The sequence below is a fragment of the Sinocyclocheilus rhinocerous genome, unplaced genomic scaffold, assembly GCF_001515625.1.
Source record: "Sinocyclocheilus rhinocerous isolate Xijiao unplaced genomic scaffold, SAMN03320098_v1.1 scaffold1488, whole genome shotgun sequence".
NCBI lineage: Eukaryota > Metazoa > Chordata > Actinopteri > Cypriniformes > Cyprinidae > Sinocyclocheilus > Sinocyclocheilus rhinocerous.
Window position 1 is genome coordinate 142,645 of NW_015633542.1, and position 18,955 is coordinate 161,599.

An 18,955-nucleotide genomic window follows, 5' to 3' on the forward strand; every position below is an offset into this window, starting at 1 on the left:
CACACACACACACACACACACACACACAGAGGTCCGTGGATCTATTCGTGAAGAACTACAAAGCACAGACACACAGCGAGCGGCTCGAGTCTGTCAGCGCGAGGAGAGTCACAATGGTCGGGATTCCGGGCGCGTTTCAATGTAAGTGCACTAATGTGACGGGATTGTGCGTGATTGCAGCGTTTTGTGCAGCTCCTCTCTTACAGTAACACATATCGCGACACGCATGTCAGACTAAAAAGATCAACAGAGCAGTGAGAATAACACATTTTGGGGTGTATGGCGAATTTTCCATGATAAATACCGTCATTGCGGCCTTTACTGTAAGGTATGGTTCACGCAAAATGCGCTCTTGCTTTGCGTTTGCGACTGTACTGTATTGACTGCGTGTTTAACAGTCCGTGTGCGCATGCGGACAGCGTCTCGATGTTTTTTAGCGTCTGCGTGCCACGAGCGTTCCAAACTCCCGCGTTCCATTTGTTTTGAACGCCAGAACGCTTCCGGTATGAGCATTAAACAAAATAAATGGAACATCCGAACATATTTGACATAATATATTCATATGGAAACCCCCTCGAACAGTTAATGAAGCTTTTATGAGGTGTTAAATATGGTATTTTTAGTGGCAACTACTTTTACCGTGGTAAATTGTTGTTTACTATATCATTAAAGTGTGTTAAATTGTACTATTTTATCAATTTGCCAAGGTTATGATTGTTTATGATGATATCAGATAGTAATACCACATTATTTGGATTGCATATTCATTTACCATGGTATTTACAATGAATGATCTTATGCTTTTTATTTTTATATCACTAAAAGTGTCTGCTAAATGAATTAATGTAAAAGGTACTTCAGAGAATACCATGGAGGTCAATTGGATATGTTTCTAAAACAAAAAACATGGAACTTGGTACCATGGTAAGAGTGCAGACCAAACAAAGTACAATGGTACTACCATAGTATTCTTGGAGTACCACATAAAAACCATGGATTATTGATATCATAGCCACTGTACTTTTTTGTAAGAGTGCAATTACCATCTTTTTTGGACAAGTACCATAGTACTCCCATGTTTTGTTGTTTGTTTGGACATTATAATTATAATCATGTCATTGTATTCTTCGAAGTGTGTAATTTGTGTGAAAAAGTGCATACCCATTTCCATGCTAATACCATAGACTGTAGTAAGGGCACGCTGTCTGTCTAGCGTGGTAAACCAGCTCTAATCTGTTTTGAGGGTCGGAGACGGACCCCTCTCTTGTGTCTCACTGGAGGATTTGGCGTTAATCCCTTCTGCAAAGTTTCACACCATCTGGACTTTAGTGGTGCTCGGTGGACTGATCTACAGGAGGCCTGTGTGTGTGTGTGTGTGTGTGTTTACAATGAAACGTCCCGGTGCCACAGCAGCGCTGTCGGGGTCACTCGTGCTCGAGAATAACGCAGGCCATTGTTTTGTCCCCGGGGTTTGTTTCCTTGGCCTGAATACCAAATGCATTGGACTTGGAGCTGATGATGCTGCAGACCATGTGATGATGGTTTTGACCACATGAGGGCGAGATGGGCTGAAGATGGACTAGTCATGATGACCGACAGTGAATATCACACTGCCTGTGTACATTACAAAACACTTACATGGTGATATCATAGTTTTTTGGACATATACAATTATATTTTTAATATACCTTGGAGTACCATGTAAATACCATGGCACATAAATTTCAGTATCATGGTGTCTCTCAAAGTGCCATAGTATTATTACTGGAGATCACTGTTATTTGAGTATTTTGTGTACTATTATAGTATTTATTAATGTTTTGAATTAGCTTTTATTTTTACATTTTATTTTAATTTTAGTTGAAGTATTAGCAATTTTATGTGCTTTTGTCAATTATTATTTTTTTATTAAATATTTATATTTAGCTTTAATTTAGTTAGTTTTAGTAATTTTAGTACTTCATCTTTAACTTATTTTATTTTGGTTAATTGCCAAAGCAATATTTCTAATTTTGGTTTACGTTTTTAAATTTTTTTTAATCTCAAATTTTTATTTTAAATTATTTAAGGTTTTTTTCAGTCAACAAAAATATTTTTAATTGGTAGGTGGTGCCATGGTACAGTGATGGTATTAGATGGTAATACTATGATAACTTATTTAAATGGTTTTCCAATGTATTTTCCAATGTACCATGGTACTATTATGGTAAACACATCCATAAAACATGCTGATGCTAGGGTCCAAAAAACCTAATCATGGACTACCATGGTACTCTTTGTAAGTGTTGTTTAAAAAACACAGTATTACCATGATAATACAATGGACCATTTCCAAAACAACACATTTACGGTTTTGTCCAGCATCCTGGAGACTTAAACACTCATGTACATCCCTCTTTAGTGAGCCAGTTTTTGGTGCAGCTCCAGTTGGAAATGTGAAACTTTAGGACTTTGGTGTAATTTTTCCGTTCAACTTTGGCCGGAGCTGTGTGTGTGTGTGTGTGTGTGTGTGTGTTGGGGGTGGTTAGATTCCGATCTTCTGACTTGAAGAAAGGAAACACAGGACAAAAGGGCCCTTCAGGTTTGAATTAGCGCTTTAATTGCTCTTGGCTCTTGCTGCCGGGGTCTCCTGAGCTGACAACACGCCACTCAGATCGCGTGGGAGAGTTTGTGCACGTCAGAAAGAGAGAGTAAGAAGAGTGGGGAATGAAGTACGGGTCTCCGCTTTGGTTTTAGCAGCTGTTAGTGTTCAAACGAGGCAGTCTTGGCCTGCAGTGGCTCCACGGTTCTCCTCTCAAACCGCTGAGAGCTGCGTCCAATTAGCAAATAACCAAACCCTTTGAGTCCCAGCCGTAATAAAACAGACGCTCGATGCACCCTAGGTGGGTTCTGTGGTTTGCAAATGCTAGTTTATCAAACCTAACATGCACAGTTCTGCATTTTATTCATCTGTTTGGTGCTGTAGAGTGTTAAAACGAGCACTGAAGATGTCAAACATCCTCTGATAAAGTTAAAAATGTGGATGTCATTGACTTGTGTTTAAGCCGTTTGTGTGCGAGCGTGTACGAGCTTGTGTGTGTTGGACGGATTATCTCGGAAGAGAAACACAACGCAGTAATTGACATCAGCTCCACCAGATGTTTCTCGTCGGCCACCGCTGCGCAGACAGGCTGTGCAAGATTGAATCCAGATGTCGAGGCTCCACAGCGAATAGTTTTCTCACCACCAACGAACGACTGTTGCCTAGAATGTCAGTTTTTGCTGGAGATATGGATTATTGCGGGACCGGACCGCCTGGAGTCGGGCCTCTGACCCCGTTTAGAAGAATCCAGATTTCTTTATATGCTTCCATCACGAATATTACCCCGATGTGTTGACAACTGTCTTTGTTTTGATGCACTTCAGTTCGCCTAAAGATGGAAAGTCTCATTATCTACTCGGCCACATGTTCCTCTAAAGTCCTGTTGGACAGAATTTGCCCTCTTGCTCTTGAAGCTCATTTAGACTTGTGCATATTCAGTCGTGAATTGCAATTGGTTACAAGACACGTGAGACCCAATACGATATATTTTTTTCACCACTGTTCCCTTGGCAAAAACCCAGTAAGATTTTCCATTGGATTATTGCAGAAAACAAGCTCTGTGACCAACAAAAGTTGATTTTTAGTTGGTCTCCACCACACATTCTGCTTTTATATTATGATTATATATTCAGTGGCATAAAATGGTCTTAAAATAACAATAATATTGTTTGTCGCAATTATTTCTGGGGCAATATGTCGCACAACAAAAAGCTGTTATCGTGACAGACCTATTTAGATTCCTCACACAAAACTATTACATGACTTCTGAAGATTTGAAATATTGCATACAAGTCATATAGATGTTTTTGGAGCTTGACATCTCTCCATCACCAACTAGACTGAAAAAAAAAAAATTGGTGTTGGATTTATTTCGAAACAGTTTTCACTCAGAAACTGCTGCTAAATTTCACAAATAATTACAAAGAAACAGGAAGTGTCATGTTTCGTGAAAGAAACCGATGGTGAGCAAATGATGACAGAAAGATCGTTTTTGGGTGAACCGTCCCTTTAAAGGTCTTTTTTCAGCAGTTTCAACAGCAGACTCCTCGAGCAGCGGGATGTTTTGTTGTCTTGGATTGTTCTGTGATTGTTCACGGGGCTGATGGTTATCAGCTGATCCGGCTGTTGTGAAAACAAAGCAAGGGTTTGGAGTGGCGGGATTATTTCAGGACGGCTGATCGCGCTCTGAACTTTCTGCAGCGGTGGGAGTTTAAAGAGGGACAAAGACGGCAGTCATTGAGGAGTCTATCAGAGGGAGGAGCGTTTAAGAGCTTGTGAAAGGGGCTTATCATGCCATTAAAGCTTTTTAAGACCCCCACCATCCACACCGCTTAAAAACGAGCCCTCCACCTTCTCCACCAACATTTCTGTGGAGTTTCTTTCAACTTTCTGTCAGATGCAGATTCAAGAAACTTTATGTTAGAGACATTGATGTACAGCATGGTTGAATCTATTGATCAGATATCCAGGTGCTATTTCACTCTACAAATAAATAGGAAAAAACAAGGAATTATAGTTTGTGTAAAGACAATAGATCCTATTTTTAGAACCACTAAGATTGTTTTCGTGACAATTAAACACATTTATCTCGCCCAAATTTTCATTAATGCAAACAACAACAACAAATTTAATTTGTAAAATGGTAATGAAAATAATTTTGTCTGGGCACAATTATTTTTTTTAAATTAAAATCAGCATTAAATTTAATAGAATAAATAGTGCTATGATGCATACTTACAAATGTACAACAATTTAAACAATTAATCATTATTAGCCGATTTTTTTTTTTTTTGCATCACAGTCAGAGTTATTATAGTTAACTAAAAATTATTAAATCTAACTTATTATAGTTAAAACCATAAAAAACATTTTTGTTACTTAAAATAAAATAAACATTAACTGAAATAAAATAGAATATAAAAACGATTTTTATTTCAGCTAGTTGCCAACATTTCTTATTTTAATTTACCGGTAGTTTAACTTAACTTGATGTAGTAAAAGAACTAAAACTAAACTGAAATAAAATTAATAAAAACTATATATATATATACACACACACACAAACTACTAAAAATGACAAAAACCCAACAAAATTACTACAATTAAAACAAAAAAAATTCTAAAAATAAAAACAGGTTCAAAATATTAATAAAAACTATAATAGTATCTCAAATAATCACAGCAATGAAAATGTTTTTTTAAGCATTTTTATTTTCACTTTATTCAAAATGTATTTTTTCTTCAGATTTTAATGTGATATATTCATATTTTACAGTATATTTTTAAAATATGATATATAAAATGTGAGATTCCCACATACATGCAATTTAAAAAATAAAATTGAATGAAAATAAATCCAGCGGTTACATTACACTACTTGTTTTCCTTTCCTGTCTCTCAGTCCGATCCTTTATTTCTCTCATGGGCTGATGGGAAATCCAGCTGTTTTGTGACCATCAGTGGCTGATGAGGGGTTAAAATCGCCTTCAGTCCAGTCTGTGAGAACTTACCAGAGCTTTGACATTGAGACCTGATGTGTGTGTGTGTGTGTGTATTCCCAACTGTTTCTCATGCTTCAGACCATACTGCCGCATTAAACAGGATGTCTGTGTCACATTTCAATGATCCATTATATTTCTCCTGTAGATTTGGCAGTAATGCTTCTGAACGGGAGAGCGAATGAGACACTTTATTTTTGTCTGTTTTTGTCCAGAGGGCTGTAATGATATCTCTCCCATTAAATACTCTGAATATGAGTGTGAGCGCAGCGTTTACGTCTCACGTGAGGGATGTCTGATTTTGAAACGAATCAGTCTTGTCGATTCTTTTTGGTGAACTGGTTCACAAACAACACTGAAAAATTCAATTTGGATTGATTCGGTCTGAAAAAATTTTATGGGTTAACTAAAACTAAAATTAAAACTAAAACTACAACAAAAAAAAACACGTTCATTGCTTGAAATAATATAAACATGAACTAAATTAAATTAAAATTAAATTAAATAAAAAATTAAAAATAAATTAAGCAATAAAATAATTAAAATTGTAATATTAAAAATTATTAAAAGTTCAAAACTTTAATTATTTTTAATTATAATAATTAAATCAAATTAAACTTTTGAAAACTGAAATTTTATTTTAGCTAGCTGCCAAGATCTCATTTCCCCATTTCTTTTAGTTTAACTTGATATAATAAAATAACTAAAAATAAACATGAAATAAAAATGTATAAGAATATTTTATTTTAATGAATTTATTTTGTGATAAAAAAAAATCAACACAACATAATTATTAAAAGTTCAACTAAAATTAAAATATAAAAAAATAATTACAATTAAAAATAAAAATATAATAATAAAAACATTAAAAAAAATAAATAAATAAAATAAAAAAAAAAGCTAAAATAACACTGCTACCTCATTGCCTACAAAGGCAGCATCATAACTTAAAGGGGTCATATGATGCTGCTAAAAAGAACATTATTTTGTGTATTTGGTGTACTCATAAGTGTTCTGATAAAATAAACTAGTATGCTATACATCTGTTAACAATTTAACAGATAGGCAGATACAAGTCATTAGGGATTGAAACTGTGATGTAAAGTAACTGGTGAATCATTTTTATGAATTGGCTCATTGAAACGAGCTGTTTGAAAGAACCGATTCACCAAAATGTTTCAGGCATTCCAGCACTGGTAAACATGCCAAAGGGATTGTGGGAAATGGTGGTCTCGACAAGCCAGAACAGTTCCTGCAATCCAACCTTAGGGAAGGCATGCTTACACACACACACACACACACACACATGTGAGATCCAAATAATTTTCCTGTTAAGCTATTTTTGTACTGCTCATACTATTTATGCTGCATAATAATGTATTATATATTATTTAGAAAATGATATATACACAAAAGGCTGCATTTATGTACAATTACAATTATATATGCACGCAGCATAAATACGAGCAGTTTAATAGTGTTGCATTAAATGGTGCACTATACAGTTTCACATATTATTTGTATTCATTTTTTTTCATCTGGAGCAGTATGCAGTATGCGAACACAGCCTCTTTTGTTGTGTCTCTTTCTCTCATCTTGTGACTTAGATTTCGTTCGGTATGGATCCCACACATACAGGCCCGACACAGAGCTCTTTGTGTCTTTGTCAAGAAAATATCCCCATTAGAGCCGCGTTATCTCATCCATGCTTTGAGATTCCGGATGCATTTTATCCCAATAGCACAACTTGGATCTGATATACTGTATATACACCTCCAAATCAGGCTCAAGGTCACTGCCTACGTCCTTCGTTCATTATGCAACGGCTCCAGAAAGTGTTTAGACGTGTAAATCACACTTACAAATGTGTGAATGTCACTGCAATAGAAAACAAAAGATCAAGTATTTAAAATTAACTAATGAAGACACAAAGGTTTCTAATGCATTTAAATGAATTTAACCTAAAATGTTGATGCACTGTTGAAATATTCATTATTGCATAATTTAAAAGTCTAATAAACATCCTTTTGTGAAAAGGTTTGCTAGAATGTGCTTTGATATTTAGTATTTAATGCAATGACATTCACGTGTTCTTCTATGGCTGCTGTATGTCATTTATTTGTGTTGACTAACAGTGATTATATCAGACGTCTTAAATATAGTCTGGAGGTTGTTTACACCAGACCTGGTTTGGGATCTGACCTCTTCGGTATGGAGCGGTGTGTGTTTCTCTGTCCGTCCACACACACATGCACTTCACATCAGTTCTTCTCTTGTAAAGCCAGGCAGTAAATTCCTCCTCGTCATTTTCTTGTCACTTTGAAAAGAGATTCTCAGATAAACTTTCGCAAGGGTGGTGAATGCAGTCGGGTCAGATGAAGTGCTGTTCTCTGACATTTTTAGGAATGTAGAAAATGCAATATATGCATCTTTATTTCTGCGATTTCTGAATTAAACATGCAGCTTTGTGAGGTCATGTAATGTTATATAAACATTTATTGTTGCATACTTTGCACTGTTTCAAATACTATTTTTTGCATATACTGCACATTATTCAATTCTATTTTGGCATCTGATTGAGCATCAAACAGCTTGTTTGTTTGGTTCTGAGGGACAAACTGAATGAAGTCAAATATTTGCAAATTGTGTTTGAGATGCAGGTAATGAGACTGGATTGCTATGTAATCTGTTCATTTGATGGTCATTATGTCCATCTAACAGTAAACTGTGTGTGTGGACTCTCTTCTTGGCTCTCAAAGTGGAAACTTTAAGGTAATGTGGCCAAGAGAGCGTGTGACCCCCTCTCATAAATTGCGCTCATGCACGTGCTCGGACAGACGCTGAAGTGCTGGGGAGTAGTTGCCAGTAGTGTGACGGTTTTCAGATACGGCAGGATCTGTGTGTCTGTGATTCACTGTGTTTCAGAATGAAAAACTAGCATACTAACTGAATACCACACATATGCGTACTGCCTGCCATTTTTTAAATAATAGTTAGTGAAACAGTTACATAGTTTACTACAGGGTTCCTCAAATCCTGCAGAGTTTAGCTCTGATCTAAACCCTGATCAAACTCGCTTACCTGTGATTTTCTAGGGATCCTGAAGACCTTGATGAGCTTGCTCAGGTGTGTTTGATTAGGGTTACAGCTAAACTCTGCACATTTTTAATTTAATTTGGCATTTTAAGCCAATCATTATTATTGTTTTGTATTTCATTTAGTCATGGTAATGGTAATGGTGCAGAAATTATATAGTTCACATTACACACACACTCACACACACACATACATTATACACACACATATATATATACAAACACACACATTTAAAAACCTTTTGCATCCTTAATAGGTTAAATAATAATAATAATCATACAGGTATTTACATATGTATGAGATGTGTGTGAAAGATATACATATACACACACACACACACACACGTTTTTTTCATTTGAGGACTTTCCTGGATGATCCCAAAGGGAGGTTTAGTCAGATTTAACTCACTTCTGGGGACAATTTGGTCCCCAAACTATAGCTAAGAAAACACACACACACACACCTCTTTCACACACATCTCCTCACTTACATACAAACACACTCAGTCTGCAAGTCTTGTAAGAGGAGTCGAGTGTGTGTGAGTGTGTGTGTGTGTGTCAGGCTTTACTTAAACTAATGGCTCCCAGGCATGCAGCGCGGCCAGACACACTGGAGCCGAGAGCCGAGCAGGAATGCCACTACAAACACAGAGAGAGAGAGACTGACGGACGCAGAGAAGTGCTTGGAAAGAGATTTTGCTGTGGAGGAGATTGGATGTGGATTTGGAACAGCAGTCCGCGCAGTTTGTGTGTGTGTGTGTGTGTGTGTGAGAGAGAGAGCGCTCAGGACGAGTGTGTTCACATCTGTCGCCCTGCTGCGTTACGTCCACAGATGGAGGAAACGTCTTGCAGATGGAAGTGAAGGATCGTAACGATTCAGATAGAAACAGGCTCCTGTGCTCTTTATCATGTGACGATATCAGGACGATTTTCACCCAAAATAAAGCGATGAAACTCATCTATCAGGCAGTTTTGGTGCCAAAGATGTAGACATTTTATTATTAGTTTAGCATGTTAACACAATACACTTAATAAGCACAGAAATTCACAGCGCACACAAATATTGGGTAAGATAGTCGATTTTAAACCTAGCTAACAAAATTTGTTCTAAGAATGTGTTCCTAAAGTTCCCATTAAACATTATTTCTGAATGTTCTGAAACGTTGCAAAATGTCCAGTGTTTAAATGTTTCAAAAATGTTAAATGAACATTCCATTGTATCATTTTGCAAACATTATGCGAATGTTACTTTTGATGGTTCTCTGAAACAATTTTCAATTCAAGTTTATTTGTATAGCGCTTTTCACGATACAAATCGTTGCAAAGCAACTTTACAGCAAATTAAGTTTCTACAATATTTAGTGGTAGCTTATCAGTGGTGACTGTCAGTTAATGTACAGAAAAATCAATTAAAGACTTAATCAATTAAAGACGTAATCAAACAGACGATGAACACTATTAACAGCAATTATTATATGATGCAATCAAACTTATAGCAAAATGTGGTAGTTCTGTAAGTTGTTTCAGGGTTGGCAAATGGTAACATTTAAAAAACGTTAGACGAACGTCCAACTAAAATGTTTCGGAAAAACATTCCATAAACAATGTATAAATAATGATTTTGTGCTAACTTTTTGAGAACATTATAAGACCAGATAACTTTCAATGAGTGTTCTGTTAGCGTTCCTGGAAGAATGTTTGATCAGAATGTTGAGAGAACCTTGCCAGAACGCTAGTTAAAGTTCTGAGAACATTCCCTGTTAGCTGGGAATATATTTATAATTTACTATTCCCTTGCTTTGTCTGCCATCTTGGATGTTTTTTCACTCAGTTTGTCATAGTGCATTCTGGGATTGGCTTCTTCTTGAGGTATATGAAGTATAATGTAATACTGCTTTAGAATTTGGCTAAAATAAGGCATTTTAGAAGGCAGCATATGCTTTTATGTTGTTTTGTGGCCTTAAAATACTCTCAAGGTAGGCAGCAAATTTTAAAACCGAGTTAGTCTTCTGTCATTCCCAGGGTTTTCCATTTGAAACAGACTTTCTGTGGTGTCCTCCATTGTCTCCATGTGTGGTGTAATGGCTACGCACTCCTTTCAGATGCATTTCAGAGCAGAAAGTCGTTGTTTTGTTTAAGCCGAGCTTTATTGATGCACATTTACATGCAAATGAAGGGAGCTGGTGTTAACGCTCATTAACTCGAATAGCAGGCCAAACACACTCCCTAAAGAGCACAGAGCACTGTTTGCACACAATCAACAGGTTTCACATGACTCTTTTGATTTTTACTCCCTCCATTCATGCATTTTGATAGCATATAAGATGGGCTCTGATCTTTATGTATATATAAAAAAATTTATATATATATATAAAAAATTATAATATTATTTCTATTTAAATATATACAATTTTGTATAATATATATATATAATGTATATTTTATTATTATTATTATTTATTTTTTACACAATATTTACTTATATTTTCTTTAAAAATATCAAAATTCACTAAAAATGGCTGATGCTAGGCTGAGTGATGAGTTCTGATAACAGAACAATAATCTCTAATATTGACTGATTAATCAGGCTGGATTAGGACTGCATAATAATCGAATTTCTAATCGCGATTACAATTATGGATGCCAAAATTACATAATCGTTCAAAGCAGCAATTAATCGTCAAAGTCCACTTATGCTATTCTGCATGCTTAAGATGCTTTTTTTTCTTTCTACACGCTATCTTAAGGGTTTTTCCATTGTTTTAATTTTAGTTTTAGTATAACATTATAATACCATGCATATTTTTACCTTTTTATTTAAAGAAGAAACCAATCCGATGTATAGTTGACATTTGAGGCTTAATACTATAGAAAAGCAATAAAAGTTTTTCAGTTAGTGTTTTCAGCTTGTTTATTTTCATATAAAAATACGGCATACTCTTTCAGTAATTTAGTGGGTACAGGATCTAACAGGCATGTTGTTGGTTTAGATGCAGTGATAAGTTTATTTAGCTCTTCCTGTCCTATATTTGTAAAGCACTGCAGTTTATCTTTTGGTGCGATGAATGAAGTTGAAGTATTATACGCTGTAGAATCTATATTTGTTATTGTATTTCTGATGTTATCTATTTTATCAGTGAAGAAATTCATAAATTCATTACTATTAAACTGTGAGGGAATATTTAGATCGGGTGGCTTCTGGTTATTTGTTAATCTAGCTACTGTGCTAAATAAAAACCTTGGATTGTTTTGGTTATTTTCTATGAGTTTGTGGATATGCTCGGCCCTGGCAGCTTTTAGATCCTGTCTATAGCTGGACATACTGTTTTTCCACGCAATTCTAAAAACTTCCAAGTTAGTTTTTCTCCATTTGCGCTCAAGACTACGTGTTACTTTCTTGAGAGAATGGGTATTACTGTTGTACCATGGCGCAGTACGTTTTTCTCTAACCTTTTTCAATTTGATGGGGGCAACAGCTTCTAATGTATTAGAGAAGATAGTGCCCAAGTGAAACAAATGGTAACATTTAAAAAACGTTAGATGAACGTCCAACTAAAATGTTTCGGAAAAACATTCCATAAACAATGTATAAATAATGATTTTGTGCTAACGTTTTGAGAACATTATAAGACCAGATAACTTTCAATGAGTGTTCTGTTAGCGTTCCTAGAAGAATGTTTGATCAGAATGTTGAGAGAACCTTGCCAGAACGCTAGTTAAAGTTCTGAGAACATTCCCTGTTAGCTGGGAATATATTTATAATTTACTATTCCCTTGCTTTGTCTGCCATCTTGGATGTTTTTTCACTCAGTTTGTCATAGTGCATTCTGGGATTGGCTTCTTCTTGAGGTATATGAAGTATAATGTAATACTGCTTTAGAATTTGGCTAAAATAAGGCATTTTAGAAGGCAGCATATGCTTTTATGTTGTTTTGTGGCCTTAAAATACTCTCAAGGTAGGCAGCAAATTTTAAAACCGAGTTAGTCTTCTGTCATTCCCAGGGTTTTCCATTTGAAACAGACTTTCTGTGGTGTCCTCCATTGTCTCCATGTGTGGTGTAATGGCTACGCACTCCTTTCAGATGCATTTCAGAGCAGAAAGTCGTTGTTTTGTTTAAGCCGAGCTTTATTGATGCACATTTACATGCAAATGAAGGGAGCTGGTGTTAACGCTCATTAACTCGAATAGCAGGCCAAACACACTCCCTAAAGAGCACAGAGCACTGTTTGCACACAATCAACAGGTTTCACATGACTCTTTTGATTTTTACTCCCTCCATTCATGCATTTTGATAGCATATAAGATGGGCTCTGATCTTTATGTATATATAAAAAAATTTATATATATATATAAATAAAAAATAACTTTTTTATTTCAGCTAGTTGCTAAGGGACCATTTCTCATTTTAATTTTGTTCTTGATGTACTTGATGTACTAAAATAGCTAAAACTAAATAAAATAGCTAAAACTAAAATTAAAATTAATAAAAACTATACATGTACACACATACATACATAAACAATAACTACTATAAATGACAAAAACACACAATTAACAAATACTAAAACTAAAAAAACTAAACCTAAAATAAAAACATATCAATAAAACCTAAAGCAGTTTCTCAACACTATTGTGAATATAGACAGAGCGTTTTAATAGTAATTCTAGCTGTTTGTTGTTCATCAACAATTGACATTTTGTGTCTATTTTATGTCTCCTGAGTGATTTTACAAGAAACATCTGGTTACTTGAAACATCAGTTAGGTCTCCTAAGAGCAAGTCTGAGCAATAAAATTGTACTTTTTTGGATGTGCAAGAAGTTGAATAGTTCAGCTCATAGTAAAGGCACACACAGCATGAGGTGTTATGGGTAACTTCGCCTCCCTTCAATTGGCATGCACTTTGTTTAGCCTTTGAGTGCCAGAGTAGTTAGTTATGTTAATGAGTCTCCTCTAGTTTAATGTATTGAATAGAGCAGTGGCTGATTGGCCAGGAGCCATGCAGTGGGCGTGGCTTGGGCTGTGACATCAGCAGAGAGAGAGAGAGAGAGAGAGAGACGTTCTAAATCCCAGAACCCATCTGGAGTCCATCTGTGCCTCGCTGGCGGTGGAAGGACTCGGACTGCAGCGCTCACATATGTGAGAGAGTTTCAGACACATGCCTCACATATGAAGAGAGAGCAAGCCACTAAAGCAGAGTGATTTACATTGTTTGGAATAAGACACAAGCGGAGGGGACCATCATAGAGAGGAGGTGAGCTTCATCTCTCTGTGTTTTCATGCCTTTAGTTGTTTGTCTCCGTTCCACTGGCGTTTGCTATTTTATGTTTGCATCCAAAACTGCATATGTATACTCTATTCCAGGGCTGTAGATATAAGGTGTTTGTGTTTGTACAATGTTGTATATATACTATTACCATGATACTTTTATGTGTGGATTAAAGGGTCTGTCGAGAACTTGGTGTTACAAACCTCTGAAAGTATACAGTGGAAAGCCATTTTTTTTAAAGAATTACCATGGCATTATTGGAAGTATCTTGAAGTGCTTTCTAAATACCATGATATTTTATTTTTATTGCAGTTGTATATATCAGATATACATTTCACTATGGTACTTCCACAGCACTTTCTTGCCTGTAAGGGTTAGTGCTTTTTCATTTACTCATCTGGCAGACATTCAGTATATAATATAATGTAATATAATATTAATAAACATAATTTTATTCAGTTTTTCTTTTTGTTGAATTGAAAACTCATTAAAAAATTGTTAACAAAAGTTTATATTAATCATATGCATGAGGTTATATCTAATGCAGATTCACATAATAGCATTTGCTATGCTGTTTTATGTTCGTATAATAGAAGTGATTCATGCCTTTCTGGTCATGGAAAAGCTGCAATAATCAGGGAATTTTGAAATAGTGATTTGGGAGCCTGAAGAAGGTCAGTCGTGGAAATGAATAACATCATGGAAAGTTTTTCTGCTCCTCACTAAGATATTTCATCAGCTGGAAACTGCTCCTCGAGAGTGTAATCTCTATAAAAAACGTATTTAAAAAAGAAATACTTGATTGTGAATAACTGGAAAACTCAAACGGGGTCTCACTGGTTGAAGCGTTTCCACGTGGCAGGAGCTCGAGGTGAGATGAACTGTGATGAGATGCCAGCATGGAGTTTTGACCACAGCGTCAAGCTTTGCTTCATTAAACAAATCTGCTTTAACTGTCATGCAGGAAAGACTGTGTAGCATTCGTTTTCTGCATGGATGGATGGACAGATCAGTCGATTAAATAATTAGGAATGAGAAGGTTAACGATTAGATATATTGTTCCTCTTTGAGCTTGCTGTCATATAGTGAGAATATAGAGCTATGAGATGAATGTGGAGAAGCTCAGATCACGTCGGAGTTCATATCAAGATCTCAGGCTTTTCATTGATTGCAGATTTGGTCAGATCTGAACCCAGTTGTAGCTCAATCACACTGCAGTCCTGGAGAAAGTTTGGAGATATGAAGAGACGGTCTCGCTGCATTTCATTACTGACGTCTGTCTCTGAGCGCTGTGTGTTTCTGCAGGTCTGCTGTGTGTCACCTTAACACAATCTACAGCTGCGTTCTGACAGACACACAGCAGAGAAGTACTGCACAGCGTCATGCTGACAGCACAGCGTGTGTGTGTGTGTTTCTTTTTTCCCTGTAGACATGCTGTCTGCTTTTCAAACTCACAGCTTTGGACTGGAATCCAACTAGCGTCTACTAGTCCTCCGTATTTAAGGATAAAGCATTTTAGCACTGTTTATAGTGTTTTATTTCCTTTTTTTGCTTTAGACATTTACAAAGTGATGGTAGGAGATCATAGTATGATAGTATTTTTATACACCACTATTCAAAAGTTTGGGGTTGGTAAGATTATGTAATGTTTTAGAAAGAGGTCTCTTCTGCTCACCAAGGCTGCATTTATTTGATCAAAAATACATAAATTCTCAAATATTATTTTAATTCAAAATAACTGTGTTCTAATGTTAATATAATTTAAAATGTAATTTATTCCTGTTGATGCAATGCTGAATTTCCAGCATCATTACTCCAGCCTTCAGTGTCAGGATTTCAGGATTATTTGAATCCTGAAAAAAAGAACAGCATTTAATTAAAAAAATAAAAATTTTTTGTTACATTATAAATGTCTTTACTGTCACTTTTGATCAATTTAATGCATCTTTGCTGAATAAAAGTATTAATTTCTACTTACTGACCCAAAACTTTGGTCGGTAAGATTATGCAATGTTTTTAAAAGCTTTGAAAGTCTCTTCTGCTCACTAAGGCTGCAATTAATTGATCAAAAATACATTTAAAAATGGTTCAATATTATTACAATTCAAATAACTCTTTTGTTTTGTAATATCTTTTAAATTGTAATTTATTCCTGTGATGCAGATCTGAATTTTCAGCATCGTTACTCCAGTCTTCAGTGTCATATTTTTCATATTTTTGTGGAAACCATGATACATTGTTATTTTTCAAGATTCTTTGATGAATAGAAAGTTCAATAGAACAGCATTTATTAGTAATAGAAATCTTTTGTAACATTTTGCATCCTTGCTGATTAAAAGTACTATATATGTTTATATATGATGGTACTTAATGATTCACCTACAAGTACCGTTGCATATGAATATGTCATCTCTTATCCCTTAACTGTCGTCTTGTCATCAAGACGGCGGCTGATCCGGCCGATTAGCCTTAAAACAACCGTTTAACTGTTGCGTCTGATGGAGCGGTGTGTGCGGCCATTGTCCCACTTTGACCTGCTGTGTGGTCTGAAGATCTGCTGGACATCACAACAGTCACTAGTAGCCCTAGTGAAGATGTAGCGCTGGGCGGCTTGTGCTCGATGACCCCGAACAGCACTCTGTGGAGGCCCTCAGGAGCCCTGGAGTAGTCTAACTAGAGACGTTTAGTCTTTAAGGGCCCTATAATTAGAGAAGATCTAATAGAGCTTGACACAATGCCCGCTGTGTATGAGAGAGTGATGATGGTATCAAAAGCATGGTACTTTTGATATTTACTATGGTACTGAATGATGAGTGCATCAAGGAATTTACCTCATACTCCTAAAAGAATACCATTGTAAATGAATTTTTAAAAAAGCATAGTACTATTATGGGACATTCTTGTTAGAATTTTGTCTCAAACTTTTCTTAAGAAAGTTATATATATATATTATTTGTATACTATTATAGTATTTTTTTTTTTTTCAGTTTTCATTTTAATTCTAGTTTAAGTTTTAGTCATTTTGTTATTTGTCATGTTTATTAGTTTTTTTAATATTTCTATTTAACCTTATTTTTTAGTTTCAGTTTTAGTAATTTTATTATGTGCTTTTGTCATTTTTATTAAAATATTTGTATTTAATTTTATTTTTAGTTTAAGTTTTAGTAATTTTGTGACATGCTTTTGTCATTTTATTTGCATTTTATTATAATAATTATATAGAATTTTTTCCCATTTTTTTTTAGTTTTAGCAATATTGTGCTTTTGTCATTTTTATTAGTATTTTAGTATTTCGACTGAAGTTTATTTTTATTTCAGTTTTTATTTTTAGTTTAGGTTTTAGAAATGTTGTTGTGCTTTTGTCATTTGTATTAGTTTTAATATTAATATTAAAATATTATTTTAATATTTCTATTGAACTTTATTTTTATTTTTATTTTATTTTTATTTTTATTTTATTTTAGCAATTTTGTTATGTGCTTTTGCCATTTTTATTTATTTATTTTTTTAATATAACCTTTTATTTCAGTTTTTATTTCAGTTATATAGTTTGCCATTTTAGTTCTTCAACTTCAGATTTTTCAGTTAGTTGCAGGGCAACATTTCTCATTTTTCATTTAATATATATTTTTTTATTTTATGAAATTTTTTTTAATAGTTTTAGTTAATGATACCAACACTGACAAGTATCAGCTGGTAGTACTTTGATATATACCATGGTATTGTTTGGTTTACTATGATATTTAAATGCTACTTAACTCACATATTAGTGACCATAAGTGACAAATACATTGTCCAGATTTAGTCCAGACAGCTGAAGCGTGCTGTACATCTGGACTGGAGTATTTTTCTCCCACACGTTGCGCATCAGGCATGAGACGTGATGGAGCTGGTCCAGGGATAGTTCTGGCTAGAAACACACCTGGAGACCCTGCTTACATCAAACCAGATGTGTGTGTGCCAGAGAAACACTGACATTAACATTTCAACAGGCTCGTTTCGAGTCCCACAGCTTGATCTCTGTGTTTCTAAAACCAAGCGGAAGGAGCCAATCAGAGCAGCCGCTGAGTGAGTGATTGATCAGCCGGCCAATCAATTAGTGCCACAGAGGTCAGAAGGGCAGCGATTCAATGAGCAGATGCTTCCGATGAGCCGAAGGACAGCCACTTTAGACTTTAGTCATGACACACACAAGCAGTGTTCTGTTAGTGGATATTACTGCTATCAGGATGTCAGCAACTTTCACTTAATCATGCAAATGTGCATCTAAGTGAATGTGTGAAGTCCGAATCAAAGCTGAAAATGCAGTCTGACGTACATGAAACTACATCCACAACAGGCTGCAGTGATGAAGAAGTGAAATAAATAAGTGAGATTCATACTGAAAACAAACAAAACTATCTGCCAAGAGCAGTCAAAATACATCTATTTTTGACATATATTCTCTGAAAACATCATGTTTGAAGCAGTTTTGCTTCCCTAGTCAATGCATTTAGTTTTAAGGATGCTTAGATTGTTTTATTATAAAAGAAGTCAAAAATACTGATTAAGAAAATCATTTTGTGCAAAATTACCCTGAATCAAGATCATTTCAAAACACCATGGTGCAGTGATTTTTATAGTATTTCAGTGTATTTCCATTGTTTCCATTAGGGCTGGGTATCGATTCAGATGTCCCGATTCGATTCGATTTAGATTCGCAAGCTCTCGATTCGATTCAATTCTCGATTTTTTTGATTACATTCAGTGAATATAGTTTTAATACAAATGCTATTGATATTTCTAAAAAATGAACAGTAAACATCAGTTTACAAATTGTGTAGTAAACAAAACAGTGCACCGAGCCATCCGCCATTCATTCATTGCGGAAATCATGGCGCCTTTACGCGTGATGTCAAAAATGCTTCCGCAGATTTATAGTATTACTATAGCATTTCACCTAAGCATTGCACATCACGCATATTGCTTTGTTCTTGGTTCTTGTCAACAGTATCTCCGCCATGATAAGCGC

General features: G+C 35.3%; 1 protein-coding gene across 1 annotated transcript in view; it reads left to right on the forward strand.

Moving 5' to 3' along the window:
- The first annotated feature begins 6 nt into the window (after positions 1-6).
- The window catches only part of LOC107744390 (protein CBFA2T2-like), a 45,806-nt gene continuing 26,857 nt past the window's right edge, over positions 7-18,955 (forward strand). The window contains exon 1 of the mRNA XM_016558016.1: positions 7-141. Coding sequence (XP_016413502.1) covers positions 114-141 — 28 coding nt within the window. The 5' untranslated portion in view covers positions 7-113. The remainder of the gene's footprint in view (positions 142-18,955) is intronic.